This window comes from Apium graveolens, chromosome 10, assembly GCF_009905375.1.
Source record: "Apium graveolens cultivar Ventura chromosome 10, ASM990537v1, whole genome shotgun sequence".
Classification (NCBI taxonomy): domain Eukaryota; kingdom Viridiplantae; phylum Streptophyta; class Magnoliopsida; order Apiales; family Apiaceae; genus Apium; species Apium graveolens.
This window is the reverse complement of record NC_133656.1, coordinates 208,921,268-208,946,226: the sequence shown is the minus strand read 5'-3', so window position 1 is coordinate 208,946,226 and position 24,959 is coordinate 208,921,268. Positions and strand designations below refer to the sequence as shown.

Below are 24,959 nucleotides of genomic sequence, written 5' to 3'. Positions count from 1 at the left end.
TAATTAATTAATCATATTTAATAAATTAGAGAATTTATATAAATAATGATAAAATAGTTTTATTATTATTTATTTCTACTACCGGCTTAATATTGAACCTACAGGGTCACACCATAAAAAGAGAATGATTTAATGGTGGAGGAATTAATTAATAATGGCTAATAATTATTTATTTATGAAATAAATAATTAATTGGCAAATTTAATAATTGATTAAATGAGATTTAATTGATTATAAATTAATTAAGAAAAGTTCTTAATATTATTAATTAAAGGATTTAATTTTTGGAAATTAAATTAAGAGAGATAATTATTTCTAAAGTGTTTAGAAAAAGGATTAATAATTAAAAGGTGTTTTAATTATTAATAAGAATAATAAATGGGTTAATAATAATAATATTTTATGGAAAATTTCAGCTGAAAATTTTGTCTATAAATATACTATTATAAACCCTATTTTTATTCTAACCCAAAAACCCAAAAGTTTTAGAAAACCTAATTCTCTCCACCTCCTCCTCCTCCTTAACGTTGTTTTCTTGGTGGATACTGGTGGAGTGCTTCACGTTTGAGGAGCAGCTGCTAAGGATCTCCGATCGTTGTTTTTGGATCGCATATTAAAGGTTAGTATTCGATCCATATGTTTTTACCACGATTTATATGCTTTTATTTGGATTTTGTATATGTAAAAGTGTTTTACCATGCCTCCGCTGTGATTAAATCCAACAGGTAGGAAATACAAGAAAATCAGAGTGTTTGAGAGATAATGTGTCTGTTTTTTCTTACTTTTCAAGGGGTCTTATACCCATTTAGGCCATGAATGCTCATCCGTTACTCATCATTAAGGAGGGAGTGAAAATGGGGCGTTATGTCTTTTCTACTTTCTAACGGTCGGGAAGAAAGATGGGCCTTGGCCCGAGGCTTTCCGTGGGCCTTCGGCTTATGGGTTTGGTGGACCCAATAGCTCAATCGTCCGATGAACCTTATTGGACCCATACAGATTGATAGTGGAGGGGACAGTCAAAGGGCTATCACAATTCACAACATTTGTTAGAATAATATGTCTACTTGTTTCTTGTCTTCTACCTTTGCAAAGCACCCACATTTTTCTTGATTTTATGTCCTCTCTCTTTATGTCATATTCTTTTTGTTACACCCCCGCATTCTAGACCAATTTGATTGCTTGCCGCATTGCTTCATTTATTGGCTCACTTCCCTGACAGTCGTATGCAAGAGACGGGGAGGGACATGTTGTATAACATACTATTTCCCGATCACTAAATTATATTTTAATTTTTTGTAATCATTTTAATGTTTTAACACACTGGCGTCAGTTTTGTCATAACACACATATACAGTTGCTACCTATCCGTCATCTCGGCAAGTGGCACAAAGAAGAATACAAGAGTTATGAGAAATTAATGTGCACTTGTCAGCCATGGCGCCGATAATACTGGTCTACTAATTAACGTTTGTTTTTCCTTAGTCGGACGTCCGTTTTTATGAACACTTTCTAGTCGAATGATGAAGTTTGCCAACTTCTAAGAATTTTGTATTCCAACTAACGCGCAGCGGTGGCTATTACAGCTTGTGCAAGGACATCTACAACATTTGTTTTTACACCCCCTAAACAGAAATGCTCACTCTGTAGAGTAGTATTAAATTTAGGCCTCTGTCTTGATACACGTGCTTGTCAATTTAAAGGTGGCGGACCCATTTGCCTTTGTGCATTTCCTGGTTTGTGTGTTTAGTGACACTCCTACCCTACACATCATACATTATTTATTCATCACCAGGGATCTACCGCTCTTGAATTCAATTTTCTTCATCTCTTTCTTTTTCTCCAGATTTACCACTTCACAAGCAATGGCAAAGAATCAGCACAAAGTTCATGCAATTATGATTCCCTACCCTTTCCAAGGTCATGTTATTCCTTTTGTTAATCTTGCCATGAAGCTTGCATCTAAAGGCTTCACAATCACCTTTGTTAACACTCATTCTGTTCACCAGCAAATTTCTCAAGCTCAATCCACCTTGACTACTGCCCATGATATCTTTGATGAAGCCCGAAAGTCCGGTCTTGATATTCGTTATGCAACTGTTAGTGATGGCCTGCCACTGGATTTGGATCGATCTCTTAACCATGACCAGCACCAGGAGTCTCTGTTGCAAGCCTCTGGTTCCCATGTTGATCAACTCATTGGAAAGCTAGTTGCTGAGAATGCAGATTGTCCGGTTACTTGCTTGATTGCCGACACTTTTTTTGTATGGCCTTCACTCATTGCTAACAAGTATAATCTTGTTTATGTTTCATTCTGGACAGAACCTGCCCTGGTCTTCACTCTGTATTATCACTTGGATCTCCTTAAGAAGAATGGCCATTTTGCTTCCCAAGGTAAGTTCAAGAATGCATTTGATAATTAAGTATACGGGTATTAGAGATTAAAGCACACATGACCAATAACAACAATCTCACAACAATATTTACTGTTCTTTTTCAGATAATCGTCGTGACACCATAGACTACATACCCGGAGTCGAAGCAATTGAGCCAAGGGACCTAATGTCATATCTACAAGCTACTGATATAACTACGGTGCTGCATCGGATTATTGACAAGGCATTTGCGGATGTGAAAAGGGCAGATTTTGTTATATGTAACACGGTACAAGAGCTTGAACAAGAGACACTCACTGCTTTGAATCAAAAGCAGCCAGTTTATGCAATTGGGCCTATATTGGCTAATGATTCTGCTAAGACAAAAATAGCCATGAGTCTGTGGTCAGAATCAGACTGTAGCCAGTGGCTCAATACTAAGGCCAATGGCTCTGTTGTGTATGTTTCATTTGGTAGCTATGCTCATGTTAGTAAACATGATATAGTGGAGATAGCCCATGGGCTTTTACTTAGTGGAGTCAACTTTGTTTGGGTACTAAGGCCTGATATTGTAAGTTCCGATGACACTGATATTTTACCAGAAGGATTTATAGAGAGTGCGAGAGACAGAGGTTTGGTTGTGCCATGGTGCCATCAGATTGCCGTATTATCACATCCCGCGATAGGAGGTTTCTTGACTCATTGCGGATGGAATTCTATCATGGAAAGCATATGGTGTGGCATTCCATTGATTTGTTTTCCTATTTTGACAGATCAATTCACTAATAGAAAATTAGTGGTGCATGACTGGAAGCTTGGAATAAATTTGTGTGATGAAAAGACAATATCAAGAGAGCAAGTGTCAGCAAACATTGTCAGCCTTATGAACGGAGAAATATTGAATATTAAGTTGATGAACGAGATGAAGAAAGTGAGAAAAACACTAGAGAATGCTGCTGATGGATCCTCGAACAAAAATTTTGAGGAGTTTATCAGTGCCGTTCAAGTTAATATTGTTAGTAGATAATTTCATTGAGCTGGCTAAGTTCTTATCAGCGGCCAGCTTCATTTGTGTACTAAATTTTAGTTATCTTATAGTTGCTAAATGTGCAAAATAACTGGTGTCTTTGGTTTTAGATGGAGATGCCATCTGTTTTGGGTGGTTCTAATTTTTTGTTTGTCTTCCTAAGGATGGCAGCAAGTATGAAATTTGTAATCTGCGTAGTAGTGAGTCTAGGAACTTGAAGGAAACGATGATTTTTATTAGTACAGTAGAGAAGCCTGTCCTTCTTAAGTAAAGAAAGTGTGTGTGCTGGGATAGAAAAATTAAAAGACTGGAGCGTTTCTTTCTTTTAGGCGGTTCTCCTCGAGTGCTGATTCTTGATGCTAATTGAAAGAACAAAGCAATATGTGCCGAATCAAATATACCATTGAAGGCCCTGACCATCTGCCTGTAAATTAGTTGCTGAATTGCAGATTTCCTTGTTTTTTAAAATTATTTCTATCTTCATGACTCAATTTTGCTCCCTCAAAGATAGGAATGGCACAACAAACATAAAAAGATAGCAAAAGCATGTTAAATTTGGAGCTCGTCTGCTCTAAAAACAACAGTAGATTAGCAATCCTGGTTAAGTAAATCTAATCTCAGGTTCAGCTAATTGTGTTAACCTGACTAGTAGCAAGCAGCTATCAGACTGTAAATTACTTAAGCTCGTGAATTCATATTGTGGGTCGAGAACTGTCCTTCCTGTGCAGTTAGCAAATACTGTCCTCCAATAAGGCTTTTTGCCGGAAGTGGATTCTCCACTAATAAGCTAGAAACTGAGAAAATCAAATTTACAAATAACATAACAGTCTAATGTTTACTTTACAATGCAAACTCAGCTGGTATCTTTCGAGTTTTATCACTTGAATTTTAGATAATTGCTACTGGAAATGCTCTTCCATCGATATCGATATTGGAGGGTAAAGACACCACTCCGCATTTTAGAAATTATGGAAAGCACATCACTAATGTGGAAATTTCATAACAGATAGCAACTCAAATTGCACTAGTGATTTTAAACTATTGTCACGGGTTCTATTCAATTTGCTGTCTGTGTAGCTGCTATTTGTCCTCGTATAAACAAACCCAAGCAAAAAACAAAATAGTAGGCAATTAGTACCTGCCTGTTATCAAGAATATAGAAATAGTAACTTCTCATACGACCCTATATCTCAAATTATATTTTCAACAACTTCTAACAAAATTAAATATATTCTACCATCAAGAATAGAATAAAGATAGTAACTTTACATGATTCAAACAATTCATCCTCTCTGTATCAAAGCAATCAAGCAAAGCAAGACCAGACACTCAGGTAATGAATAGCTTGATTTTTTTGCTATTTTGTGCTATTTTTTTTTCAATTAAGCAAGACCATATTCAGGGGCTTGAATTATCTTGATGTTCTTTGTCTTCATGGCTATTGAAATGTTTTGTTAAAGGTTCGATTTTTGTTTTTCGTTAATGATGTTAGGTGTTTGATGAAAGTTCCCTAAGAATTAATTTTCACAGGTTACTTATGAACACTTGGTGGTACTGTCGCTAAGTTAGAAAACATGCTGTAGGGAGTTGCAATCTGTTTGAAAGATAGTGTAGCAGATTTAATTAGACATAGTATCAGAGATGAGGGTTCTCAGAATTTATAATCAGCTTGTTGTTTTCCGTATATTATGTTTTGGCCATAACATCTTTTATAATTACCTGTTAGATAGAATGGCTCATGATCGTTGTTTCACTCACTGTAATTTGGTTGGCTTCTCTCTGCAAAATTCTTTTAGCATCAAGGTCTCCCAGAAGGGCGACATTCTTAACTAGTACAGGTAGATAACTATTTCAACTATCCATATAGGCTTTATGGTTGTTATTAACTTATTATCTTGTAATGTGTTATTTGATATGTTTTTTTTTTAAAATCAGGTGAAGCCTCTTGCAAGAAGAATGTTCTGCTGGTAATTGCCCATCCTGATGACGAGTCAATGTATGTTTAGGCAATTTATATTATGGTGATCCTGTAGAAATTTAACTTGGTTAGTGATTTATTCTCACCCGTGCGACCCTGCAATTCTGAATACATAGACCTCATTTGTTTTAATGTAACTTGACTATGTAAGTTCATCTTCCATGGAAGTAGGTATACCTTTTCTTCTTTGTTTTTTCTGGTTAAGGTAAATTATAGAAATTTTTATATACATGCACCCTGCCCCCAGTGGTTTGAACCCTCAACCTCTTCTATTAAGAGGAGAGGAGTATTTGCTAGAGCTAGGCTCAGCCCTGCAGATTAGGTATAACTGTTTGGCATGTGGTTTCATGAAATTATAAGGGTCCAACTTGTCCAAGTGAAGTCAAACCATGGTCTTTATGACCAAAAATTGATTTTCTTGCTATGCAACTAATTCTTACAAAGATAGTTAACCAACTAAATAAATTCACATATTTTTTCCCAAGGAAGTGTAACAAGTTCCGACGAAGTTTGACTTCCTAGAGTATGTTGATCATTGTTGAACCAAAGAGACCATACTGTTTATATAGATTCTGCTAACTTAGTTTTTATTTCAACTATTGTGCGAGGTGGTCCACATTTGGCCATTTGACAACCAGGATACTATTTCCTTTTATTATATATGGTTTCCACGCATCACTGGAACCAGCTGCATTTTTAGATCTGGTCTACATACTTAGAGATATGATTTTTACGTCCCCATGTCCCCCCGTGTGGCAGTGTTAATTATTTGGGATCACGTTTAGTCATTACTCGAAGTATGTAACTATATGATGTCTGTTACTGGCAGGTTCTTTACTCCAACAATCAATTACTTGACTTCGATCAGGCATAATATACATATATTGTGCATGTCCACAGGTAATATGGTGTTACAGAATCATAATTCAGATGTGTAGTCGTTCCTTTAATTTGTAATTTTATACCAGTGTTGTAAAAAGCGTGAATTAAAAATTAATCGGTGTAGTCACCGTCCATGAATGATTCAGATAATCAGGAATTAATAGAATGATCAACCGAACCATTAATCAGAATTAATTTCATTTATATAATTATTTTAGTATTTTATTTATACATATATAATCATAAGATATTTATATAAAATAAATTTAAAAATATAGTATCATTGCAAGTAATAAAATTTAAAAGATCTAACTTTTGAATTTTGGGTGAAGTTGAAAGGAAAAATTGAGAAAGTTCTTGATTTAGCCCTCTAACGTAGGTATGTAAATGATAATAATATTTCTATATTTTTTTTATTTTACTAATTTTTACCGACCATGCCGATTTTTGACCTATTATACCGATTTTAAATTGAATTTTGACCAATTTTATAAAAAACAATTTGGACATGATTTTAAGTTTTAACATAATTGAGTCGATTTGTCATCATGATTAATTACTGATTTTCAGAACACTGCTATATACATGAATATTTTTTTCAGTGTATCTGATTTGAGTTGACACTGTCAGAAATGTAAAATAAGTATTCAAGATAATCAGTTTCTTAGCGAAAGTGAGTTTCTATGACTGGATTGTAGTTTAGCAAGGTTATTGTCTAAACCATTGAGTGGGGGATATTGTGGGTTTCTATAACATGACAGTAGGAGTTTGTATGCCCATTTATTTATTTAGTTAGATTACTTTTTATGTTTTAAGGTTTTAATGTTTAATATAGGAGTAGGCTTAGATTTCATGCTCCTTTCCACATATGACCATTAGTCGTGTATAATATATCGCCGTGATTTTACCTTTAGATAACCCTTTGAACTATTTACCATGCTTATTTCACCTATGTTATTCTACCTCTTTGATGTAGGCTTATTCAACTTGTCCAGTAAATTTTTTTCAGTTGTCGTCTTATATGGTCATTGTGTAACTTTAATCTAGTTATGATTTTTCAGCATACCTTTGTTATGTATCTAAAATAAAATGCAGGTAATGCAGATGGCATTGGGAATATCAGAAAAGAAGAGCTGTATCAGGCTTCCTCAATCCTTGAGGTGATGAATTTGTATAATTGTATGTATTTAGTTTGGGTACTCGCATGGTGCCCTTGTTGAACTCTTCTTACACGTCTTTCCTGAGTACTATGATGGATTATTTGCCTTTGTTTTGACATAACCAGAAATAAATATGCTACAGTCTTATAGACTTAATCAGCGGTCTCCATGGATAAGATTATAAATGAGGAGGAAATTTGCCTTGATATGCATTTTCTTGTTTATCTTTGAATCTATTGATACAGGTTCCACAGAACCAAGTAAAGATCCTTGACCATCCAAATTTTCAGGTTACATTCTGAAGTTCTCATGCAGAACCACTCATATTTGTATTTACCAATTAATTGAGAAGCTTCTTATTGTCGTCACTAGGATGGATTTGGCGAAGTATGGGATTGCGATTTACTAGCTGGGATTATTAATGAGGAAATCAATACTAATGCAATTGATACGGTGAGATCTAGTTTCAACAAATATTTACTATTGTTTTTTCCTTTCCTCCTTGTTCCTTATCCTGAGTTCAGGCTTTCCATACAACTACGGTTAACTTGATTGGGTGGGTGTAGTTTTGGGCTGTTTGTATTGGTTTCTTTCCTTGCATGGACATTGGATCTGTGAAGCTAAATTTTGGCTGACAATGGACCTATATAATATGAAATATCATCATAATTCAATATTTTGATTTGAAGGGTTTAGTACCCACAAGGACAGTTCAATCATCGAACCTCATATGCTTAAAAATTTTTACAGTCCTGTTGGTTTGTTTTATCTATACCTTTAACGATTTACTGATCCTCTTCTATTTCTTCCAGATTATTACTTTTGATCGAAATGGTGTTTCTGGTCACTGTAATCATTGTGATGTAAATCGAGGTGTGCGGTGAGTTGCTGTAGGTCTCTTACCACATCCGAGCATTGATTCTATTGTTACGTTGCATACTGCATTTACAAAACTCCAAAGCTCGGAATTCAAGTTTTCTACCTCATTGAATTTCTTACAGTGCATCAGCCATCTAATTAGCAGTATCTCTGTGACATTTGCAGTACTGAACTTGTATAATTAAAAAAAGAAATAATTGACATGCGGTTTACTACAATTGCATTGTAACCTTATTTTAATTACATTTCTTGTATAAGCAGCCTTCTTCTGCGTGGTGCTTTCCAAAGAGAACTCGACGCCTGGGAGCTTGTATGTTTTCCTTTATTCCCATCTTTTTCATGAATATTTTTACCGGTATATGATCTGATCTCTCTATCTGTTCCATCTTAGTTTCATGTTGAAATTTGTGTCCATGGAAAGGAACCAAGTTCTAAATATTCCATTTATGTATGAAATTTGACCTTGGATGTTAAGCAATGACTTGGGAACATTTTTTGGTTGGAGTGTTATAATCTTGTCCGGCATCAGACATACTGATATAATATTTGCAGAAAAAAATTTCAACTCAACCCTCTCAATAAGTTTTGTTATTTCAACTTAAACATGCTATATTTTTTTATTTTGGGCCATTTTAAAATCTAGCGGTATTTACGTTATTTCACTGTCTTGGATTAGTGTCACCGGCAGGGACGGAACCAGAAAAATAATTAGGGGGGTCAAACAAAAACTACAAAAATATTACTTCACATATATTGATTTCTAAGAATTAAACCGAAGCACAAAAAAAAGTCAAGTGTATATATATATATATATATATATATTGCAGCTTGGTCGACCGTGTTTCATCTCGTAGAACACTTGAAAGATAAATAACTTCATCCTCGATGCAAGTAACCAAGTAATTGTGCAGGAATTTATGACAAGACTTCTACTTCATTAAAGTAATGGGAGAAAAACACATTATGCATTAGGCGTCGAAACATGTAATGCTAATATTAAACCAATTATCAGGCATAAAGTATATAAACACATAGGTTAAAAGAATATTTAATTCACAACTTGAAATTAAAGGGAAAACTAGGTAACAGTTGATTTTTAAGTATTTTTTTATATCATAAATATGTCAAAAAATGGGGGGACTAATTAACAATTTTCATATGCAGAAAAGTATAAAATTGAAAAATATATAAATTTTTGGGGGGACGGGCACCAACCCGTGCCCCCTCCAATTCCATCTCTGGTCACCAGTGTTTCTTTAATTAAGATAAGATTCGAAATGGAACTTGGCGAGGAAATACGTATTTAGTTACATATGCACTGCTACTTATGAATATAATTTGTGAGTAAAAGAAATCATCTGTTAAGCTTGTTATTCATTACTATAGGGTTGAAATTAAATTTTTGTTTCTCAGGTGAGTACAAACCTATGGCGCAAGTACAGTGGACCAATTGACATCTGGCTGTCCAAATGGAATGCCAAGAGATGTTCGGATAAACTGCATTGCTTGCTGAATGCACAGCCAGGGAAAAGCTATATTGCAATGGCCCAGTATATGAGCCAATGGGCGTGGTATGCAGTCTTCACAACTTATTTTTAAAGTAAACAAGAAATGGTATCGTACCTTGTAACATTTATTTTTAAAGAGTTCTGGGTCATGTTCAGCTCATATCATTTAGAGCCCCTACAAAGTTAATATTTTGACAAAGGGAACATTGGTCTTGCATTCGTTCAAGCCATTTCTCAGCTTCTTGTCAAACAGTCTTTGAAGTTCAAGTGTTGTTTTAGCTTTAACTATTTATATCAGAGGTTTTCCGGAATTTTAAGTTTAATTTTCAAAAATTCAAATTGAACTTTAGCTTTACTTAATTTCAAAATTGATTTGAAGGTTAATTCCGGTTGCAATTACATAAATTACTTATGCAACATAAATTAACTTTTTCCAAAAATTGAAAAACAGTGGCCTTTCATGTTGTAAAGGTTTGCAAATTATATTTTTGAAAATGAAAAGTAAAAATGACATTTTCAAAATGACGGCACGTTTGAAAATGAGTTTAAAATATAGGTTAGGTAATTCTCTTTATAACGTTGAAATGTTAAAGTAGAATATAATTAAATTGTGATAGTAATATTTTAGTTTATGTTTGTTGAATAAAAGCAGTAGCAACAAATTAAGGGGATATTAATGCAATTCTGGAACCTTCGATATGGGTTGAATGTAATGATAGCAGTTGACATAGAAAGTCTATAACATTTGATACGGTTTAAAAGCCCGCACCGCATTAGGCTGGGTCAAGGTCTCGCGGACTTGTCGGGGGTAAGCGGCACACCGTTGCAGTGACGTCATTTATATCTAGAATCTTCCAACTTATTTTTATTATAGTTTTCTTTTGCTAATTTATTATAACGGATAAATTACTAAATTAGGGCTATTTTTTTAATTATAATTATTTCGTATAAAAATATTATTTGTTAAGCATTATAAAATTATATTGAAACTTGTTATCTAATTATGTTATCTTTTATATAAAAATATTTCATCAGAAATTTTAGGTTTTTATTGGATAAGTGAAATTTTTCGGTTAGAGTTGTTTCATCCAAATTTTGTAGTTAAAAACACATTTATCATCGCATAAATAAAATAAATATATAAAAAGCAAAGAGATATTTTACTAGTAACAATGTGATGACTATCATTTTTTTTAAAAAAAGGATAAAATAAGAATAAATATATTAGCTTGTAAGATATAGTTGAAAATAATTACAAAAAGTTATATAAAACTAGATTAAATATATTTGAAAAATATTGATTCATTAAATCTTGGATAAAATTATACATTATAAAAAATAATTAGATAAATCATAAACCCGTATAAACACCCCTTCACATTTATAAAATAAAAAGAAAAAGGTAGAAGGGGGGGTGATAGTAAGAATTATTAACAGAGGAGGAGTAGGTAAAAAAATAGTTTATCTTTTCCATCAAGAAACGGAGGCAGCCAGTTAAGAACACAAACACATCCCTCTATATATATAACATCCCCTCCTTCAGATTCAAGATCTCTTCATCTGCCCCCCCCCCCCTTCTATTTTATATCTTGACTCCAAATATGAGTAATCAACCCGAATCATCCGACCCGTAAGCTCTTCATTATTCAATTTTACACATACAATACAATACTTTCTATCTATCTATCTATCTATCTATCTATCTATCTATCCTTTTTAATTGACTTGTGTATTCATAATGATGATTTGTTTTACAGTAAGGGAACAAAAAGGGATTTTAGTACTGCGATTCTTGAGCGAAAGAAGGCGCCGAATCGCCTCGTAGTTGATGAGGCGATTAATGATGATAATTCTGTTGTTGCTCTTCATCCTGAGACTATGGAGAAGCTTCAGCTCTTTCGTGGCGATACTATCCTCATCAAGGTTCCATTCCTTTTGTGTTTTTTTGCAGAAAGTTTTGATCTTTTTTGTGTTTTGATGCTGGTTTTTTGTGGTTTACATTGTATTTGATGAAATTGTACTTGGGTTGTGTTCAAGTTTTGTTTTTTTCACTTGATTATATATAAAATTTAGGGGTTTGCTTGGCTTTCCCTAAAATGTACTAAAAAATAAATAGCTACCATTTATTCCAATGGTGTTTCGGGCCTATAATCCAATAAATAATACGGTTGGAGATTTCATCCCCGATATGGTTACCTGAATTGATTAGATGGCAAATTATAGGGAAAGCTAGGTTGGTTCCCCAAATATGGGAATGGGTTTTCTCTCACTTAAAATTTGTAGGCAAAGATGAGGATGGTTGGAGCAAGTGTTTTGGACTAGAACCCCTAAATTTGTCCACGTGTACAGTATCTTATATAGGGAAGGGTTTAAGTGCATTACATTGCCCTGATTAATTGGTAGTTGGAGTTTTAGGGTATTTTTTGCTTTAATCATGATCGAGCTTAATCATTGAATCATTTAAGAGCTATATGCGTGTATGCTGAATTCTGAAGTTACATTTGATACACACGGGCAAGCTAATGCACCAATTGATTTATTATGACAATCGATTAGTAGGCTAATGTTTTTTTTGGTAATTTCGTGCTTTATTGAAGGTTCTAAGGTTCTAGTGGTATTGCGTCAAGTGGGGTTTAACCCTATTGCAGATTTGTTAATATCATTTGTATAGCTGACAGCCTGACATTATGATCTGTCTATCAATCTATCGATGGAATTATATTCTTGTTATCTCAGGCCTCATATCCTATGGAAGCATAGATATTGTAATAGATGTTAATTTGCATGAACATCCTCTTTGCCTTGTTACTGTCTTTATGCACTAAATGTATTTTTAAAGATTTCCTGTGCATTCTCATGGATAGTTAACATTTATGACTTGTGTTTGAGATCAAATCATTAATTGTTATATATACTCCATAATTTATGATGTTTTGGTTAAAATTTTCATATTGGGATTCAGGGTAAGAAAAGAAGAGATACAATCTGCATTGCCCTGGCTGATGACACCTGTGATGAACCAAAGATTAGGATGAACAAGGTTGTCAGATCAAACCTTAGGGTTAGGCTTGGAGATGTGGTTTCTGTTCATCAATGCGCTGATGTCAAGTATGGGAAGCGTGTTCACATTCTCCCCGTAGATGACACCATTGAAGGTGTTACTGGAAATCTGTTTGATGCTTATCTGAAACGTAAGTTCTGATATGACTTATCTCTGTTTCCCTTCGATATCATTTCGTGTTATCAATTTATTCTCTGGATTTAAGATTACTTCTGTACTATATTTGTGAACCTGGTAAAATAATTTACCCTCCAATTTATGAATCAGAATTTGTATTTATCAGGAATAATCTTGAATTTACTTCTTTAGTTATAGTTATCAATTTGGAATCTAGATAATTATTTGTCAATTAGTCTCTAATCGGTACCTCCACAGAGTAAATCTGATTTACGATTTCACAATTATGTTGGAAAGGAGATACATATTTATCCAGTATCTTAAATAGATGAATGTTGATGAATTTGAGGATTTTGTTGTGTTTCTACTGGTTTCCTGTTTTCAGTCTTTTGTTAACCTTGACGATAACTAAGAACTTATCATTGTGTCTACTGCTTTCCTGTTTTCAGTTTTTTGTTTACCTTGTCCATACTAAGAAGCAAGAACTTATCATTCTTTACAAGTTTATGCATTATTCAGCACTAGGAGTCATCTAGTTCAGTGGCCAAGTAAAAAGTGGTATTGTAAGTGGTATTGTACTTGATTAATAGTATACAATTTCAACTGCTAATTATGATTAATTGAGCTGTAAATTTGTTCAAAAACATTAAGTTATCATTTAGTCTAGATGGGTAGTTCATATTGTCAGCTAGCATTTTTTTCTCCCAACTCTGCTTTTGTTTTTTTATTAGATCTTTGTCTTCCAGTTTTTACAATTTAATTGCTCTGCATTACGTCTAACCCTCTATTTGCAATTTTACAGCATATTTCTTGGAGGCTTATCGGCCTGTTAGGAAGGGTGACTTTTTTCTTGTCAGGGGAGGCATGAGGAGTGTTGAATTTAAGGTTATTGAGACTGATCCTGCTGAGTATTGTGTGGTTGCCCCGGATACTGAAATCTTTTGTGAGGGTGAGCCTGTGAGAAGGGAGGATGAGGACAGGTTGGATGAAATTGGCTATGATGATGTTGGTGGTGTCCGTAAACAGATGGCACAGATTAGAGAGTTGGTGGAGTTGCCGTTACGACATCCGCAGCTCTTCAAGTCCATAGGAGTGAAGCCCCCGAAAGGAATTTTGCTCTACGGACCACCTGGGTCTGGAAAAACTCTGATAGCCCGTGCAGTTGCTAATGAAACTGGTGCTTTCTTCTTTTGTATAAATGGACCCGAAATTATGTCAAAGTTGGCTGGAGAGAGTGAAAGCAATCTCAGGAAAGCATTTGAGGAAGCGGAAAAGAATGCTCCATCGATCATCTTCATTGATGAAATTGACTCAATTGCTCCCAAGCGTGAGAAGACCAACGGGGAAGTTGAGAGGAGAATCGTTTCCCAGCTGTTGACTCTAATGGATGGTCTTAAATCCCGTGCCCATGTCATTGTTATGGGTGCTACAAATCGTCCCAACAGTATTGACCCTGCTTTGCGGAGGTTTGGGAGATTTGATAGAGAAATTGATATTGGTGTTCCCGATGAAGTTGGACGGCTTGAGGTTCTCCGTATTCATACCAAGAATATGAAGCTTGCTGAAGATGTAAGTTCAATCAGAGGCTTTTTTTTAAAGGAATCCGAGGGTATATTTTAAATATATATGTAACAATTTTTGTATTTTAATATTTTATTATCGTGCAGGTTGATTTGGAAAGAATTTCTAAAGAAACTCATGGTTATGTTGGTGCCGATCTGGCAGCTCTATGTACTGAGTCTGCACTTCAATGTATCAGGGAAAAGATGGACGTCATTGACTTGGAAGATGATACCATTGATGCAGAGATTCTCAATTCAATGGCTGTTACTAATGAGCACTTCCATACTGCTCTTGGCACTAGCAATCCCTCTGCTCTGCGCGAGACTGTAAGTTGTCTCATGGTAGCATTTTGTTCTTTAGGATCACTTCCTCATTGGTTAGCTGTTGATCATGATTTCTTTGTTGAACCAGGTTGTTGAGGTTCCTAATGTTAGTTGGCAAGATATTGGTGGACTGGAGAATGTTAAGAGAGAGCTTCAAGAGGTAATTTCGGCTTTTGGAACTGTGACTAAAAAATATTTTTTTCTGTCATTTAGTAAGATTGTTTACCATTATATGCAAATTGTGTTGTAGACTGTTCAGTATCCTGTGGAGCATCCTGAGAAGTTTGAGAAGTTTGGTATGTCGCCTTCTAAGGGTGTGCTTTTCTATGGGCCACCCGGATGTGGGAAAACCATGCTGGCCAAAGCTATTGCCAATGAATGTCAAGCAAATTTCATTAGTATCAAGGGACCTGAATTGCTTACCATGTGGTTTGGAGAAAGCGAGGCAAATGTAAGGGAAATATTTGACAAGGCTCGTGGATCTGCCCCTTGTGTTCTATTCTTTGATGAACTGGACTCTATTGCCACCCAGGTTTGTTGAACTGCTTTTAATTGTGATTTTGTTCTATATTACATATTCTGGTGTATTGGCACTTCTAATTTACACCTGTTTTTCTATTAAACACAGAGGGGAAGCAGTTCTGGAGATGCTGGTGGAGCTGCTGATAGGGTTTTAAATCAACTTTTGACTGAAATGGATGGCATGTCTGCAAAGAAAACAGTTTTTATAATTGGAGCCACTAACAGGCCTGATATTATTGATCCTGCACTTTTGCGGCCAGGTCGTCTTGATCAGTTGATCTACATCCCTCTGCCTGATGAAGGTTCCCGCCATGCAATATTTAAGTCATGCCTCAGGAAATCTCCAGTTGCAAAAGAAGTTGACTTGAAGGCTCTTGCACAATACACTCAGGGCTTCAGTGGTGCTGATATTACTGAAATATGCCAGCGTGCATGCAAATATGCCATCAGGGAGAACATTGAGAAAGTAAGTATTATTTTTTTTGGTAGTACAATCTTTCCTCGTATTAATCCTGCTATCTTGGATGAATTGCTTTAGCACCTTGTGACAAGTGGCTTGGAACACTGGGTGATATATATTAAGGGGTTATTTAATAAGCCATTAACACATGAACTACAGATGTACACATCTGTTAGTTAATTGCTATTTCTTTAGTTTCCGTTGCCTGACAGAGTAATATTTACTTGTTATTCTGAATCAAATTTTGTGCCGAGACTATTTTATTCGTTAACTTGTGGAATCTGGTAGGGTAAGCATGTCGTCAGCTATAAATTTGTTTTCTTTTCATTTCCAGGATATTGAGAAAGAGAGGAAAAGAAGTGAAAATTCTGAGGCTATGGAAGAGGATGTCGATGATGAGGTATCAGAAATCAAGGCTGCTCATTTTGAAGAGTCGATGAAGTATGCACGCAGAAGTGTGAGCGATGCTGACATTCGCAAATATCAAGCATTTGCTCAGACATTGCAGCAGTCTAGAGGGTTTGGTTCTGAATTCCGATTTTCAGACACTAATACTGCTGCTACTACTGCATCTGATCCTTTTGCAGCTTCCGCTGGGGGAGCTGATGAAGATGACTTGTATAGTTAGGCTGTACTTGTTTATTTTACCAATACTTTCTTGTCGTTTTTGAATTATTTCAACTCCCGACCTACAGGGCATGTGTAACTTATTGCTTCCTTTGTTGGCGAGATGGGATTTAAAGCATCCATGGATAATTATTTCAGCCCGAACTTGTATGTTTGGACTAGTGTCACACTTTTTTTAAGTAATATCTGTTATTTACTTGAATTAAATCGTGTTTTTTTTTGTTTTTGCTAATTTTTCTACTTTAATTACTATCCGACCTTTTGTTTTGAGATTCTGTTTATAGAGCTAAACTAAATAGAGTTTAGATCCTGCCCTCTCTTTAAACTACAATGAGCTATTTTTGATTTCCAGAAATTGAATTACCTGCAATTCAAAAAGTTGGGAGTAGTATCACAGGGTTGACTTGAAAGTAATTGAAGGGGACCTCATTGGTCAAAAGGTATTGAAGTTCAGAATACTCATTAGAGCAAGTTCATTGCATGATCATTGGTTTCAATGTTATTGCTATATTGGCCTTTCATCCATATAGAGTCATCTACCCATCTTATATAAAGGTTCACAGTGGATTCTGTCCTTTAATCTCAACCCTTAAATTAGAATAAATATTAATGGTCCAGATTTGTTTTTGATTAAATATAAAAGTATTAGGATAAAAAACTGCCTAACAGTTGGACACTTTTCGTTACACGCAATTATACGCAACTCTCTGCCGTTCATACTTTCGAGTGAGTTTTCCAGCGATTTTGTTAAACTTTTTGACGAGCATTCTCATTAAATTTCTGTTACTTCTCTGCCGTGATATCTCTTATTTCATATTATTAAATTTCTTCGATTTAATCAGGAAAAGTTACTTGTTCTTCGAATCAATTTGAAACTTGTATTTTTAGAATAGTTCATTACACGTCGTTGTTCCGTTGATAGCTTCTCTGATGTTTCAGTCGCATTTGTCTTCTCTTTCTGATTCTATTGGTGTATATGGAGTCTTTTTCGAATCAAACTCAACTTGATTCTATAGTAGAAAATCATTCTTCATCAGGTTATTTTTTAATCTTTTTTCATATTAGTTGAATGTAGTTTCAGTAAAATATCATTCTAATTTATAATTTTCAGATGAATTTCGTTTCGTTTATATTTGCTCAAATGTTGAGTTTATCCTATAGATTTGTTGTAAGATTTGCTTAATTTTGATTTGTATTAGGCCAGATTCTACATTGTTATACAAATTAATCATTTACGATAGATTCAACATGAAATGATCCGGTTTGTGAGTTTTTTTATACTAGCTATCATATATGAAATGATTTTTTTATTGATTAAGCTGATTTCAGGTTCTACAGTAGTATTAGATAAAATATTGTAGTCTTTAATAGAATCAAATCATTATTCATTCAAATATATAGTTTTATATGTGTTATAAATTCATAAATTGATATTTTTAATTTTAATTATATTCTATACTTGAAATTAAAAAGGAAATGTTGATAAATTTTACTAAAGTCGTTAGTTTATTCTATGGTTTTGAAGATTAATATGTAAGAGTTTTCCATGTGTTTCATTTCTGATGTCCCGAGTATGTATAAATGTTTACATTGATCCATGTTCAGATAGATAGTATAGTGTTCAGATAGTATTGTAGAATATTTCTTCAGTTACACAAAATAATAAAATTGATACATTTTTCGATAGTATTGAACTGCTTATTTGTTGCTTGAAGGAGTCATTTTGTAGTGTCATCCCCTGCCAATAAACTATTTTTGTGTTAAGGAGCTTCCTATTTCCTCTGTATTCTAGTGCATATAGCCCTCATTAAATATGATACATGTTCGTAGATCAAGAAGAAAATTAGTAGGATCATAACCTTGTCCTTTCAGTGTCGTGTACTATGTTTTTAGTTTTGACATATAGACTCACTAACTTTGGTGAGGCAAAAATTGGGAGAGGCAACATGATAATGTTTTATATTCATCTCGCTAAAAAGTAACTGATAGGTACCACACATGCAGGCTATTAGAGAAATTTTTGGAACATTTGATTGGCATACATATATGCAATAAGTTGTATACCCTGATACAGTCGGAACGATAATTAGGGATAAATCTCTTCTTTTTTTAATAAATCGGTGAATTGAAATATATAAAATGAAAAATAAATTTTTTTATACGTGCAAGACTGGTTTTTTTTGTATTTTATCCTTATTTTTTTGACATTTATTGTTATGTTATGTTTTCCTTTTGTCATGTAGGAAATATTACAAATGTTGAAAATGATGATATGGTTGAAGACGCTTTTGATCCTGCTTGTCATGAAATGCTTGAAAAGTTGATAGAAGGGTTTGATGAATCTTTTAATAGGACTACTCAAGTTTGAAATCATAAAGTTGCTGACATTAAAGTCAAACCTTATGTCTGTCAGCGTTTTAAAAATATTGATTCATGTTTTGATTTCTACACTGAATATGGAAGGCAGGGCGGTTTTAATGTTTGCAAATCATCACATAAAGTGAGGAATGTGATTATTATGATAAAGTATCTTGTTTGTCAGAAGGAAGGCACTCATGAAACTATTATGTCAAAGCATTCTGATTCTGAGACAGAAACATCCCATTCATTTAGTTTTGTTGGTATGGAAGTTCGGCGGAGGAACACAGTCACAAAAAAATGTGGTTGTGCTGCCAAAATTATTTTGAAGTACATTGGTCCTGATAGCCCTGATAAATATGTTATATTCGGCTTTATAGAGGGTCATAATCATTCGTTAGCTTCTGAATCGGGAAAAGAGTTTTTTCGTGCTAATCGAACTATGACTACTTTTCAACGTCACTTTCTCTTAGATGCTGTAAAATCAAATATGGGGGCTTTTAGGGCTCATACCATGCACAAGTCTTTATTTGGCTTATATTCTAAAGTGTTTCCTACTGCTATGGATTTCCAAAACTGGATGAGAGATATCAAGTTGTATATTGGAAAACATGATGCAGATATGCTATTTTAGAAGTTCAAGAATAAGCATGAAACTTCAGATGGAGGTTTTTTTTACGAGTTTCAAACATATTCAAATGGTCACTTAACTCGTCTATTTTGGGCTGATATTCGTGGTCGAAAAAATTATGAAGTTTTTGGAGATGTTGTATCTTTTGATGCTACTTATCATACCAATAAGTAAGTTATCCAATTTAATTTTTAACTGTTAATTTTTTATGTCATTACATTCATGTTTGTATTTTTGAATTACATATATCTTTTTGTATGAAGTGTATTGATATATACTAATAATGTCTTATGATATATTGTGCAATTCTATAACTATGAACATATTTTTTTGTATCTTATTATTTAAACTGATTATATTGCAAATCTATTCATTGTTTCTAATCTATTGTGCTTTATGAACTAATCTAACTAGGATGCGATTATGTTTAGAAGTTTATTTAATTAAATTTTTTAATTTTTTTAAAAATTGTTTAACTTCTGTACTTTAGCATTTTTTCATTCCTGTTCATTTGAGATAAAGAGTCCTTCTTAAATTATTGTTATTTTTTATTTGTAACTCAGGTATGGCATGGTTTTTGTCCCATTCATTGGCATCGACAATTGTTGTTGGAGGAATTTCGTAACAACACGAAATCGGAGGTTGTTGGAATCACGGAGGAAACTATATTGATTTGAAGCTGTTTTCACAAAGAATGCGAAGAACACGAGAAGAAAATTGATGGATGTTGTAGCTGATCTTGTTTGATGATTCGTAGAATGCCAGAGGAATAGTATTTATTATCTCTTATTTCAAACGGTTGATAATCCGTAAACAAGAGGCCTACGTACCCTTTTATAGGGGTTCAAGCCACACGTAGTTCTTGGAGGACAAGTTACCTAGACGGGCTAGGGTTTGGCCCGGTCCATCAAAGCCCAGGTTCGTTGACCGTTGGCTAGTTCGTAATAAGCCCATATTATTCCATAGCCCAAGCCCAATTAGGCTGTAATAGGCTGTCATGGCATTAGGTGGAGATATCTCGTTGGTGAGGCACGAGAATACCTAGAGGCCTCACATGCGACCCCTTAGAGTCTGGTCATGTGATATGGACCCAAAAATATGTGAGTAGTACTGACCTCGAAGAGGTCCTTCCAAACGTAATATAATCCCGCTAGATTTCCATGATGTGCCCTAATAGGGTCATGTAGTCATAAAGTGTTGTAATAATATTCCTTGTGCAGTTGACATGTGATCGTGGACTCTCACTTGTCTCTTCAAGTCTCTTAAAAATATGAGGTGAGGACTCCCCTCCTGTTAATATTGAGACATGCTACCCGTCATAGTGATATGGTGGTAGGCCACCCCTCCTAGTAATATGGAGTCATGCATGATATGAGGAGAGGACTCCCCTCTTAGTAGTATGAGGAGAGAACTCCCATCTTAGTAGTATGAGGAGAGGCCTCCCCTCTTAGTAGTATGAGGAGAGGAGTCCCCTCTTAATAGTATGAGGAGAGGACTCCCCTCTTAGTAGTACGAGGAGAGGATTTCTCTCTTGTTGAGAGGTGGACTTGATCCCTATCTTGTTGAGAGGTGGACAAGTCTCCAGTCTTGTTGAGAGGTGCACATGACCCCCTTACTGCTGGAGAGGCGGTTAAGACTCACATCCTAGTAAGAGGAGGGCATGACTCACTTTCTTGTAAGAGGAGGGCATGACTCACCTCCTAGTAAGAGGTGGACATGCCCCCTTCCTTGTTGGAGAGGTAGACATGACTCACCTCCTAGTATGAGATGGGCAGGAGTCACCTCCTAGTTAGAGGTGGACATGTGCCATCTCCTAGTAAGAGGTGAACATGGCTATCCTCCTTCATATATTCTCATGTGTCATCATGCGAAGTCTTGGTCAACATACGGTACATGATCCCGATCCATATCCAAATTAGGAGAGCTCTTCCATATTCTTGAGCTTGTTTATTAAGCCCAATATTATTAATAATTCTTGTAATGGGTCTGTTTATAGCCCATGTCCATATTTGGGCATAACAAGTACCCCCCGATTTCATGTTCTCATTATGAATGCAATGTGAAATCAAGTAAGTATTAATCCTCCTTGAAGTGACGTATGGGAAAGGTCCAGTTACTACGTTGAATGTGCATCTAAACAGGAAGCTTTTCCGATTGACCGCTAGGAGCCGAAGAAGTGAACCTTTGTTGGGGATCGCCACCAAATGATTGCTCAAACTGATTACCAAAGTAGGGCAAGGACCCTAACCTTCTTTCACTTTCTTCTAATGTAGTAGCTCAGACATAGGCCAATTTAAGGTTGTTATGCGTGATTGGCGTGAATTCTTGGTCTACTGATATTATTAATAATAACGTTGTGATCATAGAGTTCAACTTTGGGTGGGATCTTTTTCACATAAGCTCTATGCAGCAAAAAGATTCAATATTGATTATTTTTAACTCTGGACTAGATAATGAGATTTACATCAAGTACTTGAGGAGGAATCTCCGCAAGGCAACCAAAAAGTTGAATGATTTGGAGAGGTCTTGTGATTGTTAGGAGCACAATTTTGATTTCTTTCATATCGGTCTCGTACCGCAAGATATTGGCTCCAAACTTGCTTCATATACGATGGTTGGTTGGCATCACATTGTTGAAGATTGGCTATTAGAGAATAGGGCTTTATATCTTCACCTTCTTGTAAAATATATGTTACAAATAGGATCCTTATAAAATTATTGTATAGCTCTTATCGACCTCACATAGCGGACATTGTCCCTACCTTCATGACTCATGCAAGAAGGCGTTGCATCATAAGTGTCAGCCTCGAGAGACTCGCATTGCCTCGTGCAAATCACAATTTTTTTAAAAAAATTCCCAAGTGCTTTAAGATAACTGATTGAGTCTTCAAAAAATTCTCCTTGCTGACAGATTGTCTTTAGCACATGCATTGAGATCGATTCATAATGTATGGACTTACGGACTGGCCCATCATCGATCGTCAGCGGGGTCAAGAAGTCTCATATTGCAAGATTCCAAATTTGCGGCCTCGTGTCACTAGATGTTGGCCTTTCCCTGCAATTTTTAATATCATGTTGGAGGAGGTGTTTCGGTAGTACCACCCCCCCCCCCCGATTCCTTGTTATAATTAGAGATGTGACGAGGAATCAAAATATTGTAGTGCTCTTTTTGTGCTATTTGAGTTAACACCATATGTCCAACATTATCACGGCTCAATTGATCTCTTCAATGCTATCCCGGGGATATGAGGCTTCATCAACGCTACCCCGGGGTGATTGCCACTAATGTCTTCATGTAATTTATTTTTAAGTAAGTTCCTTTTAGTCTATCCACACACCTCAGTAGCGGTGTGTTGAAGCCTCCCTTGTAGAATCTTGTCATAAATAAGATAGAAGGTCGTTTGTTATCGGATAGTTCATGTTTCCATCCTATTTTGAGGTAAATTCTCCATTTTGACATAGTCCCGGAGAGGGTCATCAATGTAGGCCCCCGGGTCACTATCTCCATGGTGAATTCATCAGACACGCTAGCCTTGACTTGAAATTTCATGGAAAATATTTCCAAGTAGTATGGCCTCTCTTTGAGAGCTCAACTTTGTCAATGCATCTTCCTTTTGATTCTGATCTCTTCAGATCGACTCACCCTACCTTCATTGAAGAACTTTATGAGCCTTTCACAAAAAATATGAGGAGTCACTAACATGAAGTCGTTGTAGACATTGCGATCAACCACCTTCATCTCCAGAGCTAGCTTGAGGATGTTAATAAGAGCCTCATCAATATATAGGGCCCATCAGGGGTACATTTGGCACGTTCTCGGGGGGTTCCACTCCTCTTAGGGTCGCTATGAGTTCCCTAGAGTCATCCTTGGAATGAGGCAGGAACTCAAGCACGAGGTTGGTCAATGCTTGACCCTTTAAAGTGTCTTCAGGCTAATATACCACATCAAAGTGCCCCAACTCCATAATTTACTTGAGAGTGGGGGACCTATGTGTGCCTTGATTTTTGGGAAGCCCCTTCACACTCATGTCGCATCAACGCTTCCCCGGGTAATAAGAGTTCATCAACAGTCAATTCAAGTCTTCATAATAGTTCAAGTGTGGCGGGTTCCCCGAATATTCTTCTAAATCATTCCATTTATGAGGGTCGGGGCTTCTTCCAGGAAAGTAAGGCTAGTGCACCTGTTAGAGTGGTGAGCTCGAATCCCTTGAATAGGTGAGCCCGAATCCCTTAAGTAGAAGAGCTTGAATCCTTTGGAGAGGTGAGCCTAAATCCTTTAGGGTGAGAAGAGCATGAATTTCTTTAGAGAGGTGAGCCTTATTACTGTTGGTGAGGAGAGCTCGAATTACTGAGAAAGATGAGGAGAGCCTGAATTCTGCAAGAGCGAGCTGAAGTGCATAACTCATCACTGCTACTCAGTTAAAAAAGACACATAAGCGCTCTTAAACTTTATAGCATATAAAAAGCAACAACTCCCTTGGTCCAGAGTAGAGATAATTTCTACTGTATGTGGAAGGGGCGCTAGTTCTCCTTTTTATTTAGGGCGGCCTCTTTTCATCTGTTATCACCTGAGTTAGCATTCAATAGACTTATGAAGAAAATCAAGATCGTAGGAGAGGCTTATTGGGGCCTCGCACCGCTGTGCTCTATACTTTTCAGCCTTACATGAGCATGCTGGCCTAGTTCTACAATTAGTTCAGATGCTAGAATACAAATAAAAACCATAAAGATCGGACTTGTAGCACAGATAAGGGGCCTTCTGGAGTGAGACAAATAAACCATAAAGACCTTGTTGGTCATTCAAGTAGGGGGGCCTCGCTGAGAGAGACCGTCACTCCATAAAGAAGAAGAGGCTTCATTTTAAGCGTATCGCAGGAAGAGGCATCCGACAAGGGGGCATCTCACGTAGAGGCATCTCATGCAGAGCGACCCGCTAAGGAACTCACGCAGAGGCATCCCACGAGGGGGCATCTCACGTAGAGGCATCTCATGCAGAGCGACCCGCTAAGGTGCTCACGCAGAGGCATCCCACAATGGGGCATCTCATAAAGAGGCATCTCATGCAGAGAGGCCCGCTAAGGCACTCACATAGAGGCATCCCACGAGGGAGCATCTCACGTAGAGGCATATCATGCAGAAAGGCCCGCTAAGACGCTCACGCAGAGGCATCCCACAATGTGGCATCTCATATAGAGGCATCTCCGTAGAGGCATCCCATGCAGAGCGACCCGCTAAGGTGCTCACGCAGAGGCATCCCGCGAGGGGGAATCTCATGCAGAGAGGCCTGTTAAGGCACTCACGCAGAGGCATCCCACAAGGGGGGCATCTCACGTAGAGGCATCTCATGGAGAGACATGTCAAGACGGGACATGTGAGAGACGGCCGTCCCTGATGAAAAATCATATTGATGGTTGTCCAAAGGTCGACAACCTAATTAAATAAACGATTACTTAGCAACTTACTTCAGATGAGGTTGAATTATGATGGACAA

General features: G+C 36.1%; 3 protein-coding genes and 1 long non-coding RNA gene across 12 annotated transcripts; all 4 read left to right on the top strand.

Annotated features, from left to right (window-relative positions):
* The first annotated feature begins 1,755 nt into the window (after positions 1-1,755).
* LOC141689637 (UDP-glycosyltransferase 86A1) lies at positions 1,756-3,641 on the top strand. The gene is made up of 2 exons (XM_074493987.1): positions 1,756-2,391; positions 2,498-3,641. The coding sequence occupies exons 1-2, from the start codon at positions 1,863-1,865 to the stop codon at positions 3,397-3,399; spliced, it is 1,431 nt and encodes a 476-aa protein (XP_074350088.1). The 5' UTR covers positions 1,756-1,862; the 3' UTR covers positions 3,400-3,641.
* A 480-nt stretch (positions 3,642-4,121) lies between these two features.
* On the top strand, positions 4,122-10,049 carry LOC141689638 (uncharacterized). Of its 6 annotated transcripts, none has more exons than XM_074493992.1 (10): positions 4,122-4,732; positions 5,130-5,237; positions 5,335-5,395; positions 6,207-6,277; positions 7,355-7,419; positions 7,665-7,709; positions 7,792-7,872; positions 8,232-8,292; positions 8,560-8,653; positions 9,712-9,847. In XM_074493992.1, exons 1-10 carry the CDS (start codon positions 4,669-4,671, stop codon positions 9,713-9,715), a joined length of 654 nt encoding a protein of 217 aa, XP_074350093.1. In that variant the 5' UTR covers positions 4,122-4,668; the 3' UTR covers positions 9,716-9,847. The 6 variants fall into 6 exon arrangements, with proteins under 6 accessions (XP_074350093.1, XP_074350095.1, XP_074350094.1 ...); XM_074493994.1 differs by having other exon boundaries at positions 4,136-4,732; positions 8,560-8,608; positions 9,712-9,849; XM_074493993.1 differs by having other exon boundaries at positions 4,156-4,732; positions 8,232-8,299.
* A 1,226-nt stretch (positions 10,050-11,275) lies between these two features.
* LOC141693957 (cell division cycle protein 48 homolog) lies at positions 11,276-16,686 on the top strand. The gene is made up of 9 exons (XM_074499149.1): positions 11,276-11,436; positions 11,564-11,729; positions 12,769-12,997; positions 13,787-14,553; positions 14,652-14,873; positions 14,959-15,030; positions 15,121-15,402; positions 15,499-15,858; positions 16,187-16,686. Exons 1-9 carry the CDS (start codon positions 11,408-11,410, stop codon positions 16,478-16,480), a joined length of 2,421 nt encoding a protein of 806 aa, XP_074355250.1. The 5' UTR covers positions 11,276-11,407; the 3' UTR covers positions 16,481-16,686.
* Positions 16,687-17,082: 396 nt separating this feature from the next.
* On the top strand, positions 17,083-20,565 carry LOC141689639 (uncharacterized). 4 transcript variants are annotated; one of them, XR_012562457.1, is made up of 4 exons: positions 17,083-17,205; positions 17,419-17,516; positions 18,723-19,638; positions 20,032-20,565. It is a non-coding gene; the product is annotated as an uncharacterized LOC141689639 (long non-coding RNA). The 4 variants fall into 4 exon arrangements; XR_012562456.1 differs by lacking the exon at positions 17,419-17,516 and having other exon boundaries at positions 17,093-17,205; positions 20,032-20,563; XR_012562454.1 differs by lacking the exon at positions 17,083-17,205 and having other exon boundaries at positions 17,213-17,516.
* Positions 20,566-24,959: the final 4,394 nt, after the last annotated feature.